Below are 15,552 nucleotides of genomic sequence, written 5' to 3'. Positions count from 1 at the left end.
CCACCCCAGGGTGCACAGGACGCTGAGCAGGCCCTGCCGCAGTACTCGCCACACAGCAGCCTCTGTCGCTTGTGGCAAGCAGGCCACATCCCCAGCCCATCTGTGCATTGGAGGGTTTACACCCAAATGCTGGAAGGAAACTTCATCTGGTGAGACTGCTTCCTCGCCTTCCCTCCAGGGCACTGGCCAGAGCCCCTCCAACATGAGTCATCGCCAGCCTGGGCCTGGCTGTTATTGACCTGGATGTCCTGGTGCGAAGCCTATTCTGCTTATGGTGACTTCAGACCAGGCCACCTGCCCCCTGAGCCTCACTGCGAGGCGTCACTGCACTCGTCACAGGCTCTGCTGCCAGGTTTGCCACCACCACCACCACCCCTCGCTATTTCTGAACCGTTTCTGCGACATCATCTGCCACCACTGTGGACCGGAGCTCAGCGGCTTGCTCGGAGCATGGGCATGGTGGGCCAGCTGCCCTGCCCTCCAGGGAGCATCCACAGGCTGGGAAGCAGAGGTGGACAGTGCAATGAGAGAGCAGGAAGGACGAGAAAGCCTGGTCAGGCTGTGTGAGCCCCTGGGGGTGAGCGTGCCCTGGGCCTCCCAGGCCCACGAGCTTTGCACATATGCGCATGGGTCCGTTTGAGCTGTGTTTCTGACACACGCAAGTGGAAGTCTGGATCCTGGAAGGGGGCTGAGAGGTGGCGGGGGGGCGTGGCGGGCAGCGAGGACCCCACCCAAGCTGGGTAGGGGCTGCAGTGGGGAAGCAGCCGGGGGACATGGGCCAATTGCCCACTGAGGCTAAAGCTGAAGGGACCTAGCACAAGAACGTCTCACACTGGGGCACGCTGGCCCACATGCCACCTGCTAAGGCTCATTAAGGGGTTGCCCTCCGCCAGGGCGGGCTGCTGCCCAAGCGTGGCAGAGACCGGCTCCCCACAGCACAGGTGCAAATGGACTGACGCAGGATCCCCAGCAAGTTATGTGCCCTGGGAAGTGTGTGGTCTGAAGTCCTCACATCCCTTGGAGCCTGGAAGGGGGTGAGTGACAGGACAGAGGCTCAGCAAAGCTGGCCAAGGAATCTGTCCTTCTGAGGCACAGGACACCCTGCTGAGCCTGGCTCGGTGTGGGGGTCCCCACCAGCAGCGTGGGCAACCCCTGGGCCCTCTGGGGTGGAGAGGGGTAGAGGGCCCAGCCAAAAGGGCTCTGCGACATCATCCTTCACAAAAACGTCTGAGGAAAAGGCCACATGGACAAAAGGAGGGCCTCCTGAGAAACACTGAGCGAGGCTGACCCGGGTCGAACGCCGCGCAGCCTCAGGAACGTCACCACACCTCCCCAGCCTGCCTCCTCCCCCCCAGGTGGGAATGGAGCTGCCGTGGAGTGGAGAAGGATCAGAAGCTTTCCTCACATGCATGGCCTCATCTGGCCTGATGACCCCACGGGGTGAGGACTCGCAGTCTAGATGTGTCAAGAAGAGCTGGCCTAGGCTGGGGGACCTGGTCCACTGAGCCCTGGACAGGCCCGGGCTGCCCTCCCCTTGGGCTCAGGCACTTGAGGAGTCCATGTGGGAGATGCCAGGGGTCCCTCAGAAGGTGACCTGTGCTCGGCCCACCCCTGGTCAGAATCCCAGGTTCGGGGAACCATGAACCCCGGAGAGGTCTGAGGGCCCAGGAGCAGTGTCCCCATCCTCAGCAGGGTCCCCAGGGCAGGGGTAAGGCCGGGCAGCAGTGGCCCCTCCCCGAGAACAGGAGGACGCCCTGCATGGACAGGGATGAAGGGCCAAGGGGGAGCAGCATGGGGACAACGACAAGGCCCTCCTGCTGGAGGCCCCGCTGCTGAAGAGCAGGTGGGGGAGTCAGATGCCTCCGCCCTCTGGCAGGACAGAGAAGCAGGGGCACATTCCCCACACACCTGAGCGTGCGGCCGCAATTCCTACACGCTCTGCAAACCTGCTTTCCCAGCGTCCTCTCCACCTGGGGGATGTCACCCCTTCCAGGAGCTCTGATCCTAGAGCTCTGAATCTTTCCAATATTTTCAAATGAATCACAACTTTCACTAAGAGCTGAGCCACTGAAAGGCCAGCCCGGTGGATAAGGGAGGGATACAGCTGACGTGCCATGGGGCAGAACCAGGCCTAGCTTTCCTAGCGGGGGTGGATCTTCTTATCTGGGGTTCAAAAACTGGTTCTGATGCAAAACACATGCTTCCCAAGCTTCCAAGAAAGTGACCTTCATTTCAATCAGAATTTTTTTTTGTTGAGATGGAGTTTTCTCTGCCGCCCAGGCTAGAGTGCAGTGGCGTGATCTTGGCTCACTGCAATCTCTGCCTCCCAGGTTCAAGTGATTCTCCTGCCTCAGCCGAGATCTCAAGTAGCTGGGATTACAGGCGCCCGCCACCACGCCTAGCTAATTTTTGTATTTTTAGTAGAGACAGGGTTTCACCATGTTGGCCAGGCAGGTCTCGAACTCCTGGCCTCAACTAATTCATCTGCCTCAGTCTCCCAAAGTTTTGGGCTCACAGGCGTGAGCCACCACACCCAGCCTCAATCAGGAGAATGTCGACACAATCATGAATTTGGGGTCCCGGTCGAGGTCAGTGCAATGGGGACAGCAGTAGCTGGCTGAGCATTCAGGTGCAGACGGCACCTCGCTTGTCAATGCCTGCTTCCCGTTTCCACCTCGGCAAGCACCTCCCCCCCTAGCCCTGGGCCTCTGCAGGGCGCCTCAGCCAGAGGCTGGCCGCTTCCTCCATGTGGGAGACTGTGCTGGGACCTGAGGCCCTCGGGGCCTCCTCCTGCTGCTCCACAGTGCCTTGGCAGCCCCTCAGTCATCCCTTGAAGCACTTGTCACCGTCACAGCAAGTTGATTTGAGACCATCTGTCAGGTGGGGTCATGTTCTGAAGCATTTTTGCCCCTGCAACTATTTTTTCTTCTTTAAATAAATTATGCAGCTGAAGCAGCTGCCCACCTCGGGGTGAGTGATGATAACTGAGCAGAGAACAAATGTGGCAATTTGGAGCATGGAGTTCCTAAACTGACCTTTAAAACTGATGGCAATTATCAGTCTAAAACAAAAGGTTTCAGAACAGTCCATCTACTGAAGGATTCAGAGCATGTTATTCTTGCGGACACTTGGTTGGGAGCTGATGGAGACTGCCCAGCCCTGCCCTGCCATATACTCAATGAAGATCCCCTGGCTGGGGCAAGAGGCAGGAGGGAATGTCCCCCAGTGGGGACCCGCCAGGCCCTGCCCCCCTCTTTGTGGACAAAAGGCCTCAGGGCCCCTCCACAGCTCCCTTGGTGTCAGTGAACACCAATCTCAGCGACCTGGCCCAAAGCCCTGCACCAAGTTGGACCCCAGGCCCGGGCCTCTCCCTGGGCAGGAGGAGGGAGGGAGAAACCAGGATGCGGCTGAGAAAATCCGGACAGGATTGAGTTTCTGTCATCACAAGGGCCCCCAGGATGGAAACAAGCCAAGTTCCTTTCTGTACCCCAAGTTATAGTCACAAATGTTTTCAGGGTGTGGCTGGCCCCAGGAGATGACTTGTGACTAGAGTCTTCTGAACCTCTCTGTGGGGCAGTCCCTCTCAACAGGGCGTGGAGCAGGTGGACAGGCCCTGCTGGGGACAAGAAAGGAGCTGCACATCACTCATTCTACTGCTTCATTAGGAGGGACTTTCAGGACCCCACAGGTGAGACCTCAGACAGCAGGAAGAGGCAGAGGGACTCAGGAGCAGCTGGGCAGTCAGCATCCCAGGGTCAGTCTTCCTTTCAGAGCCATGTGGCAAGACAGCTAGGACTCCTCCAACCACCACCCTGCCTGGACCAGATGGTTTCAGATCATATGATGCAACCCCAAATATATTCCTGGTCCAGCCTCTCCCCTTCAACCCAAAGAAAAATGTCAGTTCAGCAGGTGGGGGACGTGCAGTAGAGATCTGCCTTTGGCCAAGTCTAGAGGAGTTCTTCCTCCTTAAGCTGGGGTGATGGAGCCTGGAGGAGTCCTCCCTTCCTAAGGTGGGTGATGGAGGATGGGTGATGGAGCCTGGAGGGGTCCTCCCTCCCTAACGTGGGTGATGGAGCCTGGAGGGGTCCTCCCTCCCTAAGGTGGGTGATGGAGCCTGGAGGGAACCTCCCTCCCTAAGCTGGGGTGATGGAGCTTGGAGGGGTCCTTCCTAAGCTGGGGTGATGGGGCCTGGAGGAGTCCTTCCTCCCTAAGCTGGGGTGATGGAGCCTGGAGGGGTCCTTCCTAAGCTGGGGTGATGGGGCCTGGAGGGGTCCTCCCTCCCTAAGGTAGGTAATGGAGCCTAAGCTCCTGAGACTATAAGAACAGGAACATCAAAAAGCTCAGCCAACCTTGGGCCATGAATGCTTTCCCTTTGTCTTCTCTCCTATCTGACCCTGCCTCCAGGGCAGCCCAAAGCATCTCTGTCATATAAGGCAGAGAGGCCTGCCAGGAGGGCCCCAGAGCTGGGGTGGATTAGGAACGTGGGCAACCCATGTTCCCTTCAAGGGCCATGATGGAAGAGTGGTCAGAGCAGTAAGGGGAAAGGCATAAGGATAAGAAAGTGGTCCCAAAACCTCTCCAAAGGGTAGTGGGGAGGTGGCTGGTTCAAGCTGTCAGTTAACAGTGGGTCAAAAGGAACAGAAGCTGAGGTTCTAACACCAGCCTTCCCCCACAGGGCTCCTGTAATCCTATAGAAACTTGGCCTGGGGAGAAGAGCAGAGGATGGGGGACCCTGCTCTGGGGCACTGGGGCGGATGCGGGAAGGAGGCACTTGAGAAAGCATCCGAGTGTCTGGAGCCCATCTCCTAAACCTCACCAACCAGAGGGAGTGGGTGGCCCGAGGAGACCACCACTAAGGCCCATCTCCTAAGCCTCACCAACCAGAGCGGGGAGGTGCCCCGAGGAGACCACTGCTAGGGCCCACCCTGCGAGGCACGGGCTGAAGTCATGCCTTCCTCTGCCTGTCTTCAGTGCAGTGGAACTGCCCCCTTACAAGACCTGAAGCTGGGTCCCAAGGGGGCAGACGCTAGAGGGTCTTGAGGCAGGCCACAGCCTTGAGCTACACATGTGAACAGCATTTATTTTTCATGCACTCAACACACGTTCAAGCCTATGGACTCTCTGCTGGGCCCTGAGCAGGGCCCTGGGAACAGAGGTGTGAGAAACCTCTGAGCTGGTCGAGGCCAGGGCCAGTATCGTCCCCCAGCACAGAGCCTGGTGGCCGCTGTCACCTGGTGAGTGTTTGCTGAATACACAGAAGGTCGTGTGGGGGTGAGCAGGTTGGGCAGGGCAGCTGGAATAAGGGGTGCTGCGGCTGAGACCATGAGGGGGGCTCGTCCCCACCTGGAAGCACCTCAGTCGCCGGGTTCCTGTCCTCCTTGCTGATGGCTGCAGACTCTGGGAACAGGGAACTCCCCTCTGCCTCAGAGAACTTGCCTAGGGAGCGGAGAGGGCCACCAGTCCCCTGAACAGTGGCCTCAACTCCTCCCTGTCCTGAGCCCCTGGGCTTCTGGTAGCTTGGAGCCTGCTGCCTGAGGTCAGGCTGAATGGCCTGGGACCACATGTCTATTTCCAAGCGCCCAGACGGCCCAGCCCTGCCCTGTGATCAGGTTAAGGCCTGGCAGGGCTGGGGAAGGGAAGGGACATGCAGCAGGAGGTCATGGGGCCCAGGAGTCTGGGAGGGACCCCCAGACCAGCGTACTGGCCCCACAGGCCCCGAGCTGGGAGCCCTGAGGTCAGAGCCCCACAGAGGAGCCCAAAGCACAGTCCAGCTCAGCAGGGCCGCTTGCTGTCCAGAATGGCCTTTCAGTAGTCCACCCATGAGTGTAGCCTGCGGCAAGGGGGCTGCAGCTGCAGGTGCTGGTTGTGGCAGGCGGTGAAGAGGACATGCTCCCAGCTGGGGGTTGGCTTGGCCCCTGTGGGTGGGAAAGCAGCACTCAGCTCAGCAGTGGAGACCTGGAACGCAGCCACCTAGGGTGGAAATGTGGGTAATCCAGGCAGGCATCTGGCCTCACCGAAACGAGTTTCCTCTGTAAAGCGGTGACTGCACACACACCTGCCTCGCAGCGGGTGTGAGGATGGCACGACATGCAGCAAGGAGGCCCTCCATACGTGCAGCGAGCGCTCAGTCAACAGGGACTGACTGTGCAGGCCGCCGTCACCACCAGCGCTGCCAAGGGACATGTGCCCCGCCATCCTGACGGCTTATACCACACGGTATTCCAACTTCCCTCTCCGTGCCCCGCCATCCTGATGGCTTACACCACTAACTCTAAGGCAGGTGGATTTTTTTAGGTTTGTTTTTGTTTTGCCATAATTCCTAAGTAGGATATTCTGTTAAGGAAGATGATTTGAGGGGAAAATCACATTTTATAAAAATATCTATATTTCAGGTTCTGCTCTTAGTTCCTCAGATGTGTCATTTCATTTGCTTGTCACAATTCTCTGTAATGGGCACGATTAACTCCATCTTATAGATGAGGAAACCAGTTGAGAGACACTAAGCAGCTTGTCCAACGTCACACACGATGCTCCTCCAAGAGGCTAAAACATTCGCAGAATTGTGAGTCTGACCCCAAATGAGTAACTGACAGACTGAAGAAGAAAGGGGACGGTTCCTAAATAAACCAGTGTAACTGTGCAGGCGTTCTTGATGTGCTCAGGAAAACATGAGGGCATATATAGAAACTGAAAATAGGGCACCCGGCCTTGGGAGAACAGGAGTGGGCAGGAACCCGGAAAGCAGTCTGAAAAGTTAGCCCTGAAAAGGAGCTGGGTGTTTACAATGGTGAAGACAAACCCTCTGGATGCTCTTTCAGCTTTGTTTTTCTTTCTTCCCTCAGGCATATGCACCCAAAAATGGTCTTTGCCCATTTGCAAAGTATAGCTCAAACCTTAGTGGGAGGAACTAAAGTCCAAGGAAACCATCTCATGAATGTAAATATCCTGGCCCAGGGAAATTAAAACCCAAACACTGTGAATATTTACTGAGATAACTTGTGAATGAGGCTATGAACTGCTACCAGTAACCACTGAGAAATCATAAAACAAGTGCCAGAGAGATGGGGACCAGACGAGGAGGCTCTTTATGGAATGATAGGAATGATCTCCAAATACACTGAAATACACTGAAAAGAGAAAACGCGCAAGTGCAGGATGCTGTGTCCATGTATGTTATATTTGTGTACAGAAAGGTAAGAGGATATCCCTTTGCTTCCAGACACACTGAATAGCTCTAGAAAGATACCACATTCCCCGCCACTGGTGGGTGAACTTGGTGGTTGGGCAAAAGGGCAGGAGCAAAACTTTTCACTATAATCATTTACATTTTGAATAAGTAAACTGTCTTACTTGTTCCAAAAAAATAAAAAGAATAAAACTTAGAAAGTGTTTACCTGATTAAAAAAAAAAAATTAGAGTTTGAAAGAACAGATTTTTTTTTTTTTTTTTTTGAGATGGAGTCTAGTTCTGCCGTCCAGGCTGGAGTACAGTGGCGTGATCTCGGCTCACTGCAACCTCCGCCTCCTGGGTTCAAGTGATTCTCCTGCCTCAGCCTCCTGAGTAGCTGGGATTACAGGCGTGCACCACCACGCCCGGCTAATTTTTATATTTTTAGTAGCGATAGGGTTTCACCATGTTAGTCAGGATGGTCTCGAACTCCTGACCTCATGATCTGCCTGCCTCGGCCTCCCAAAGTGCTGGGATTACAGGTGTGAGCCACCGCGCCCGGAGGAATGGTTTGCAAGGAAACATAGTGATCCCCAGGAGCCAAAATAAGCCAAACTCTAGGACCCTTTCTACAGTAAGGTGTGTAGGCCCTTTCTACAGCAAGGTCCTAGAGTTTGGCTTCTTCTCAGTGATTTTTCCACTCCCACAGACTTGGCTCCTCCCAACAGAAGGAATGGTGGTAGTTGGTGGGTTAATTTGCTTAAGGTCACACAGCCAGGATGTGGGTGAGAGGACAGAACAAAGTCATGCCTGTGCCCTCTCTTACACAGACTTTTCTTATGGTCTTCTCATCACTGCATTGACTATGTGCAAGTCTTATTTGCCAGCCCAGGCTGGAGTGCAGTGGCACGATCTTGGCTCACTGCAACCTCTGCCTCCCAGGTTCAAGCGAGGCCGAGGCAGGAGAATCGGTTGAACACGGGAGGCAGAGGTTCCAGTGAGCCAAGATCACGCCACTGCACTCCAGCCTGGGCGGCAGAGCTAGACTCCATCTCAAAAAAAAAAAAAAAAAAAAAATCTGTTATTTCAAACTCTAATTTTTTATCAGGTAAACATTTTCTAAGTTTTATTCATTTTTTTTTTTTTTTGGAACAAGTAAGACAATGCAAGTCCCCCACACATGGTTCCTAACATAATTCTCTGCAATGTAGATTATTAAATATATGTTGGGGCCAGGCACAGTGGGTCACACCTGTAGTCCTAGCACTTTAGGAGGCCAAGACAGGAGGATTGCTTGAGCCCAGGAGTTCAAGACCAGCCTAAGCAACATAGTAAGACTCTGTCTCTACAAAAATAAAAAATTACCCAGGCATGGTGGTGCATGCTTGTGGTCCATCCAGACTATTCAAGAGGCTGAGGTGGGAGGATCACTTGAGACCAGGCGGTCAAGGCTGCAGTGGGCCATGATCATACCACTGCACTGCATCCTGGGCAACAGAGCAAGACCCTATCTCAAATGAAGACATAAACAAATTTGATTTAATTTATTGTAAACTTCTTGGCTTAATGTTCCAAAACTAACTTCTTGACTTAATGTTCCAAAACTAACTTCCACAGCTGGGCTGCCTTTTGGGATTGATCAAATAAGGATAAATGTCCCATCCAAACAGCACTGAGAAAATCCCAGCAAGATTCCACTGTCGAGGGGGAAGAGGGAAGTATCAAGAGTACATACTTCTACTCTGACCATCTGTACTGTGACTTGCTTAGAAACAGTACTTTCACAGTATTAAACTGCTTTTTGAAGTGGAAATCAATATGTAAACAACGACAATTCAATGGCAAACTCAGTAACATGCACAAACTTTCAGGAAAAGAGAACACACAACACCGAGAATCTACTTTGTGCCAGCAGCCAGGAAAAGCAGCATAAGAGATCGGATCATGTTTTCCACCGAGAAACTTGAACATTTCAGGTCACACCCAAGTTCAAGGACTGGAACTTTAATATTCCATGAATTCAGTGGAAAGACCTCCAGCTTCCCTTCCATTCAACGTGATGATTGTACAGAACCAGAAAAGCAGAACTTTCTTCTGGAACATAAAACTTGTTATACGGAGGGATCCTATAATTCTTTCCCTTTTCTCCTCTTTCATAAGGGAGTGTGGGATACTGGAACTTGACCAAGTTACCTGCAGAGACAGCAGTTCTCATTCGCCCCACTTCAACATTTCTAGGCAACATGCCAGGTACAGTGGCTCACACCTATATTCCCAGCTACTCTGGAGGCTTAGGCAGGAGGATGGCTTGAACCCAGAAGTTGGAGACTAGCCTGGGCAACATAGTGAGACCCTGTTTCAAAAAAAAATAAAACTTTCCTAGGCAATAAGAAGTACCTTTCTCAATAAGAAAGCAGGAAATCCTGCTTTTTGATAATGCAAACAACTAGAAGAACCACATGTCATTGGCTTTATAATATACCATTTTTAAAAAGCTCCTGTGCCCAATTTTCTTTCCCTTCCCAGGGCAAAGGGTCAGCATGGTAGCTGAATATGGGGCAGTGAAAGCATGTTATGGAGCCATGCAGAAGGGTGGGTTAGTCAGTGAGGCTGGAGGGTGGGGAATGAGTTGGGTGCAGGTGGCAGGTGGGAGAAGGATTTGAGAGATTGGCCATATTGAGCAAATAGGCACATACATTGAGGATAATGAGAGTCATGTTTCTCACTACTACCAGAGATGATGGTTACAAACAGAGAAAGGGGCAAGGCTAGAAAGAACCCTGAGTGGTTGGATTGAAATTGGAGGCGTGGCTTTATTATAGATACACGAGTAATATGTAATATATATTTATCATATATTTTGTTATATTTATATTAAATAAATATATACGTATGTTCGTAATATGTTTATATTTAAATATATATAAATATATAAAGTAATACTTAGATATAATGTGTGAATATTCTATATGGGAACATATAATCTTATAACCCTAACCATCAACTGTTATGAATAACACCATCTGGGCCCCAAGAAACACTTCACATCTCTTTTCCTTGTCCTTGAAACGAAAGGGACGGGGTCTGAACGCTGTGAGGGTTTGTGGGTTGTACCACTGCCCACAGTGGAGACTGGCCTGATTGGGAATACGGAGTGCAAAGCTGGGAGGGGCTTTGATAACAGATCACACAAATGATTCAGCCTGTTAAACTGGTTTCAGATAGGATGAATACAATACATTCTTACACTTTGCCAGAGGCACCAAGTTCCATTTTCCATTTTCTTTTTCTTTCCATCCCAACAGGTGGTTCTGGAATGTTCATGAATCACTGCAGTGTTTGCAACAGGAGCCATGGTGGCTGAGGAGTAGTTTGCAATACTAAACTATTCTTATTCCTCTCAAATTTATGTATATGCAAATCTAGACATAACATGAGTCAAGCGTGATTTTGAAAAAAAGAAAAGTCTTTAAAAAGCAAAGCCTGAAACACTGGGCAAGGCACTCCACGCTGAGGCAGGTAGATTTTTTTTTTTTTTAACTGCCGTGATTCCTAAGTAGGCAATTCTATTAAGGGAGATAGTTCGGGGTGGGGGCAGGGTGGGAAATAACATTTTACAAAATAATCTACACTTCTGCTTCTGTCCTAGGCACGTGTATTTGTCATTTCACTTAATGCTCACACTGTAGGAGATGGGTAAGACTAGCTCTGTTTTTCAGATAAGGAAATAATAAAGACAAGCAGAACTCAGTGAAATGGGGGAAAAAGAAACAGTAGAGAAAAACAAGTGAGACAAACAGCTGGTTCAGAAAAAAAAATTATAAAATTGACAAACTTCTAATAAAAAAAGAGAAAGAAAATACAGATGACCAATGACAGGAATGAAACGGGTATCACTACAGACCCCACAGACTCAAAAGGATTACGGGGAATACTATGAATATCTATACACACATAAAACTTGACAGTTTAGAAGACATGGACCAACTGCTTGAAAAATAAAACTCACTCAATATCAAGCAGGTAATATGAGCAGCCCTATAACAATTAGGGAAATGTGAATTTGAAAATTTTTTAAACTCACCCTTTCACACCAAACCAACCAACCTCTAAGTAAAGAAAATTTCACTCAGAATTCTACCAAATATTTAATGAAGAATTAACACAAACTTTACCTAATTTCTTCCAGAAAAAAAAGAAAAATTAGGAATACTTCCCAATTTACTTTATGAAGTAGTATTATTCTGATACTAAAACCAGAAAATATCAGTACAAAAAATGCAAACTACAGACCCTCGTGAATACAGATTTTTAAATTCTTAACAAAATGCTAGCAAATAGAATTCAGTAATATATAAAAATAATCATATACCATGACCAACTGAACTTTAAAAGGTACAAGGCAGGTTCAAGATACAAAAAATCAGTCCATGTAATCTACCATATTAACAGGCTAAGAAAAGTCACATAATTACATCTATCAATGCAGAAAAAACATCAGACAAATTAAAAATACACTCATGGTAAAGACTGGAATAGAGGGACATTTCTCAGGAAAAAAATCTTAGAAAAACTGGAATAGAGGGGAAATTCCTCAACTTGCTAAAGAGGATCTTACAAAAACTCCCAAAAGCTAACATTATATAATTAATGGTTAAAGACTGAATGCTTGGCCGGGCATGGTGGCTCACACCTGTAATCCCAGCATTTTGGGAGGCCGAGGCAGGCAGATTGCCTGAGCTCAGGAGTTCGAGACCAGCCTGGGCAACACAGTGAAACCCCATCTCTACTAAAATACAAAATATTAGCCAGGCATGGTGGTGCGCACCTGTAATCCCAGCTACTTGGGAGGGTGAGGCAGGAGAATTGCTTGAACCCGGGAGGCGGAGGTTGCAGTGAGCAGAAATTGTGCCACTGCACTCCAGCCTGGGTGACAGAGTGAGACTCCATCTTCAAAAAGGAAAAAAAAAAAAAAGACTGAATGCTTTCCACCTAGGATCAGGAACAAGGCAAAGATGTCTACTCTCAGCACTTCTATTCAATATAGTGTTAGAATTTCTAGCCAGTGTAATAAGACATGAAAAGGAAATAAAAGGCATACAGATCAGAAATGAAGAACTAAAACCGTCCCGGCTGGGCACAGTGGCTGATGCCTGTAATCCTAGCACTTTGGGAGGCCAAGGTGGGTGGATCACTTGAGGTCAGGTATTCAGAACCAGCCTGGCCAACATGGTGAAACCCCATCTCTACTAGAAATACAAAAAAATTAGGATGCCCATAATCCCACCTACTCAGGGGGCTAAGGCAGGAGAATCGCTTTAATCTGGGAGGCAGAGGTTGCAGTGAGCCAAGATCATGCCACTGCACTCCAGCCTGAGCAACAGAGGATGACAATGACTCAAAAGAAAAAGAAAAAGAAAGAAAGAAAACTGTCCCTATTTGTAGATGACATGATTGTTGACATTGAAAAACCCCAAGGAATCTACAACAAACAAAAAATCCTCCTAGAACTAATAAGTGAGTTTAGCAAAGTTGCAAGGTATAAGGCAAATATATGAAAATCAATTGCATTTCAATATGCTAGCAATGAACACACAAACACCAAAATTAAAAATACAGTATCATTTACAATTGCTCAAAATTAAAAAATAAGTACTTAGGTGTAAATCTAACAAAGCAGGTACAGGGTTTGTATGCTGAAAACTACAAAATGCTGATGAAAGAAATCAAAGATCTCAATAAATGGAGACCCATACCGTGTTTATGGATTAGAAGATTCAACATAGTAAAAACACGTCAATTCTCCCCAAACTGATTTACAGGTTTAACACAATTCCTATCAAATCCCAGAAGATTTATTTGTAGGTGTATTTATGTGGGAAGTCAAAGGAACCAGACTAGCTGAAACAATTTTGGAAAATAATAATAAAGTAGGAAGAATCGGTCTACCTGATTTCAAGACATTACAAAGCTACCATAATCAACAGTATGAGGTATTGTCAGAGGGACAGACATATAGATCAATGACACAAAATGGAGAATCCAGAATAAAAGTATGCCCAACTGAGTTTTTCTTTTTTAATAGAGACAGGGTCTCGCTCTGTCACCCAGGCTGGAGTGCAATGGCGTTATTATAGATCACTGCAGACTTGACCTCCGAGGCTCACACAATCCTTCCACCTCAGCGTCTCAAGTAGCTGGGATCACAAGTGTGCACCACCATACCCAGCTAATTTTTGTATTTTTTGTAGAGACGGGATCTTGCCATGTTGTCCAGGCTGCCATCCTCTGGCCTCAGCCTCCCAAAGTGGTGGGCTTACAGGTGTGAGCCACCATGCCCAGCCCCAACTGATTTTCACAAAAGTAGAAAAGCGATTCAATAGAGAAAGAATATCCTTTCCAACAATGGAGCAACTGGACATCCACAACAAAAGTAACCTTGACCCAAGTCTCACAACTTTTGCACAAATTAACTGAAAATGGATCACACACTTAAATGTAAATGTAAAACTATAAGACTTTTGGGAAAAATATCAGAGAAAATCTTAAAGAACTGGCTCTAGGCAGCTGGGTGCAGTGGCTCACACCTGTAATCCCAGTACTTTGAGAGGCTGAGGCAGGTGGATCACCTGAGGTCAGGAGTTCAAGATCAGCCTGGGCAACATGGTGAAACCCCGTTTCTACTAAAAATACAAAAATTAGCTGGGCGCGGTGGCACGTGCCTATAATCCCAGCTATTTGGGAGGCTGAGGCAGGAGAATCGCTTGAGCCCGGGAGGCAGAGGTTGCAGTGAGCCAAGATTGCGCCATTGCACTCCAGCCTGGGCAACAGAGCATGATTCCATCTCAAAAAAAAAAAAAAAGAAGAGAAAAAAAAACTGGCTCCAGGCAAATAATTTTGACATCTAAAGCATAATCTATATAAGGGAAAATTAATAAGTTGGACTTCATCAAAATTAAACTTTTGCTCTGTGAAAGACCCTGTTATAAGGTTGAAAAGATAAAAGAGAGACTGGAAGAACATATTTACAGACCACATATCCAATAAAGAACTAGTTTCTAGTATATATAGACTACTCACAGAATTCAACACTTAAAACAAAAAAATCTGGCTGGGCGTGGTGGCTCATGCCTGTAATCCCAGCACTTTGGGAGGCCGAGGCGGGTGGATCACGATGTCACGAGATGGAGACCATCCTGGCTAACACGGTGAAACCTTGTCTCTACTAAAAATACAAAAAATTAGCCGAATGTGGTGGTGGGTGCCCGTAGTTCCAGCTACTCGGGCGGCTGAGGCAGGAGAATGGCGTAAACCCAAGAGGTGGAGGCTGCAGTGAGCCAAGTTTGTGCCACTGCACTCCAGCCTGGGCAACAGAGTGAGACTCCATCTCAAAGAAAGAAAAAAAAATCATGGTATCCAATTAGAAAATGGGCAGAAAACATGAACAAACATTTTGCTGAAGAGGATATACAGATCACAAGCCCATGAGATGCTCAACATCATTAGCCATTAGGAAAATGCAAATTTTATAAATGACAATTAACTATCATGACACAACTATCCCCATGACTAAAATAAAAAAGAGTAACTACAGTACCCAATGCTGGCGAGGATGTAGGAAAGCTGGATCAGTCGTAGATTACTGGTGGGAATGTAAAATGATACAGTCACACTGGAAACACAATTTGGCAGTTTCTTAAAAAACTAAACATGCCACTACCCTGTGACCTCAAAACTGCTCTCCTGGGCATCTTCCCCAGAGAAATGCTCCCACAAAACGTTCACACAAATCTGTACATGAAGTTTATAACAGCTTTATTCATAACAGCAAAAAACTGGCAACAACTCAGATTCAACAGGTGAGCAGTTGAACAAACTGTGGTGCATGCATACCATAAAATACAGGAAGAAATAAAAAAGGAACAAACTTTCATACATGTAACAACAGGGATGAACGTCCAGAGGATTATGCTGAGTAAAAAAAAGCCAATCCCAAAAGTGTATACACTTTTGTGTGTACCATTCCATTTACATAACATTCTTGAAATAACAAAATGATAGTAATGAAAAACAAACTATTGTGATTGCCAAGGGCTAAAAGGGGTAGGGACAGGGAAAGGGATCATATGAGGGGCCCTTTTGGTGGTGGAAATGTTCTATAAGGTCATCATGTCAATGTTAATATCCTGGTTGTGATATTATATTATCATTTAGCAAGATATCACCAGTGGGGGAAACTGGGTAAAGGGTACAGGGGATCTACCTGTAATATTTCTTACATCTGCATGTGAAGAATCTATAATTACTACAAAATAAAAAAAATTAAATATTAATACATTTAGTTAAATTTTTAAAAAACAGACCAGGGCCAGCATGGTGGCT

The 15,552-nt window shown here is 48.2% G+C and overlaps 1 protein-coding gene across 3 annotated transcripts in view; it reads right to left on the bottom strand.

Moving 5' to 3' along the window:
• The window catches only part of NT5M (5',3'-nucleotidase, mitochondrial), a 78,869-nt gene that overhangs the window by 28,836 nt on the left and 34,481 nt on the right, over window positions 1-15,552 (bottom strand). The window contains exon 3 of one of the 3 annotated variants that reach the window (XM_030923467.1): window positions 5,058-5,918. The exons of the other annotated variants lie outside the window; for them this stretch is intronic. Within the exon in view, the coding sequence (XP_030779327.1) occupies window positions 5,809-5,918 (110 nt within the window). The 3' untranslated portion in view covers window positions 5,058-5,808. Of the gene's footprint in view, window positions 1-5,057; window positions 5,919-15,552 lie in introns of those variants that run through there. 3 annotated transcript variants of the gene reach the window in all.

The sequence above is a fragment of the Rhinopithecus roxellana genome, chromosome 19, assembly GCF_007565055.1.
Source record: "Rhinopithecus roxellana isolate Shanxi Qingling chromosome 19, ASM756505v1, whole genome shotgun sequence".
In the NCBI taxonomy this organism is placed as follows: domain Eukaryota; kingdom Metazoa; phylum Chordata; class Mammalia; order Primates; family Cercopithecidae; genus Rhinopithecus; species Rhinopithecus roxellana.
Note: the sequence above shows the minus strand (reverse complement) of the source record. Positions and strands in the feature narration are given on the sequence as shown.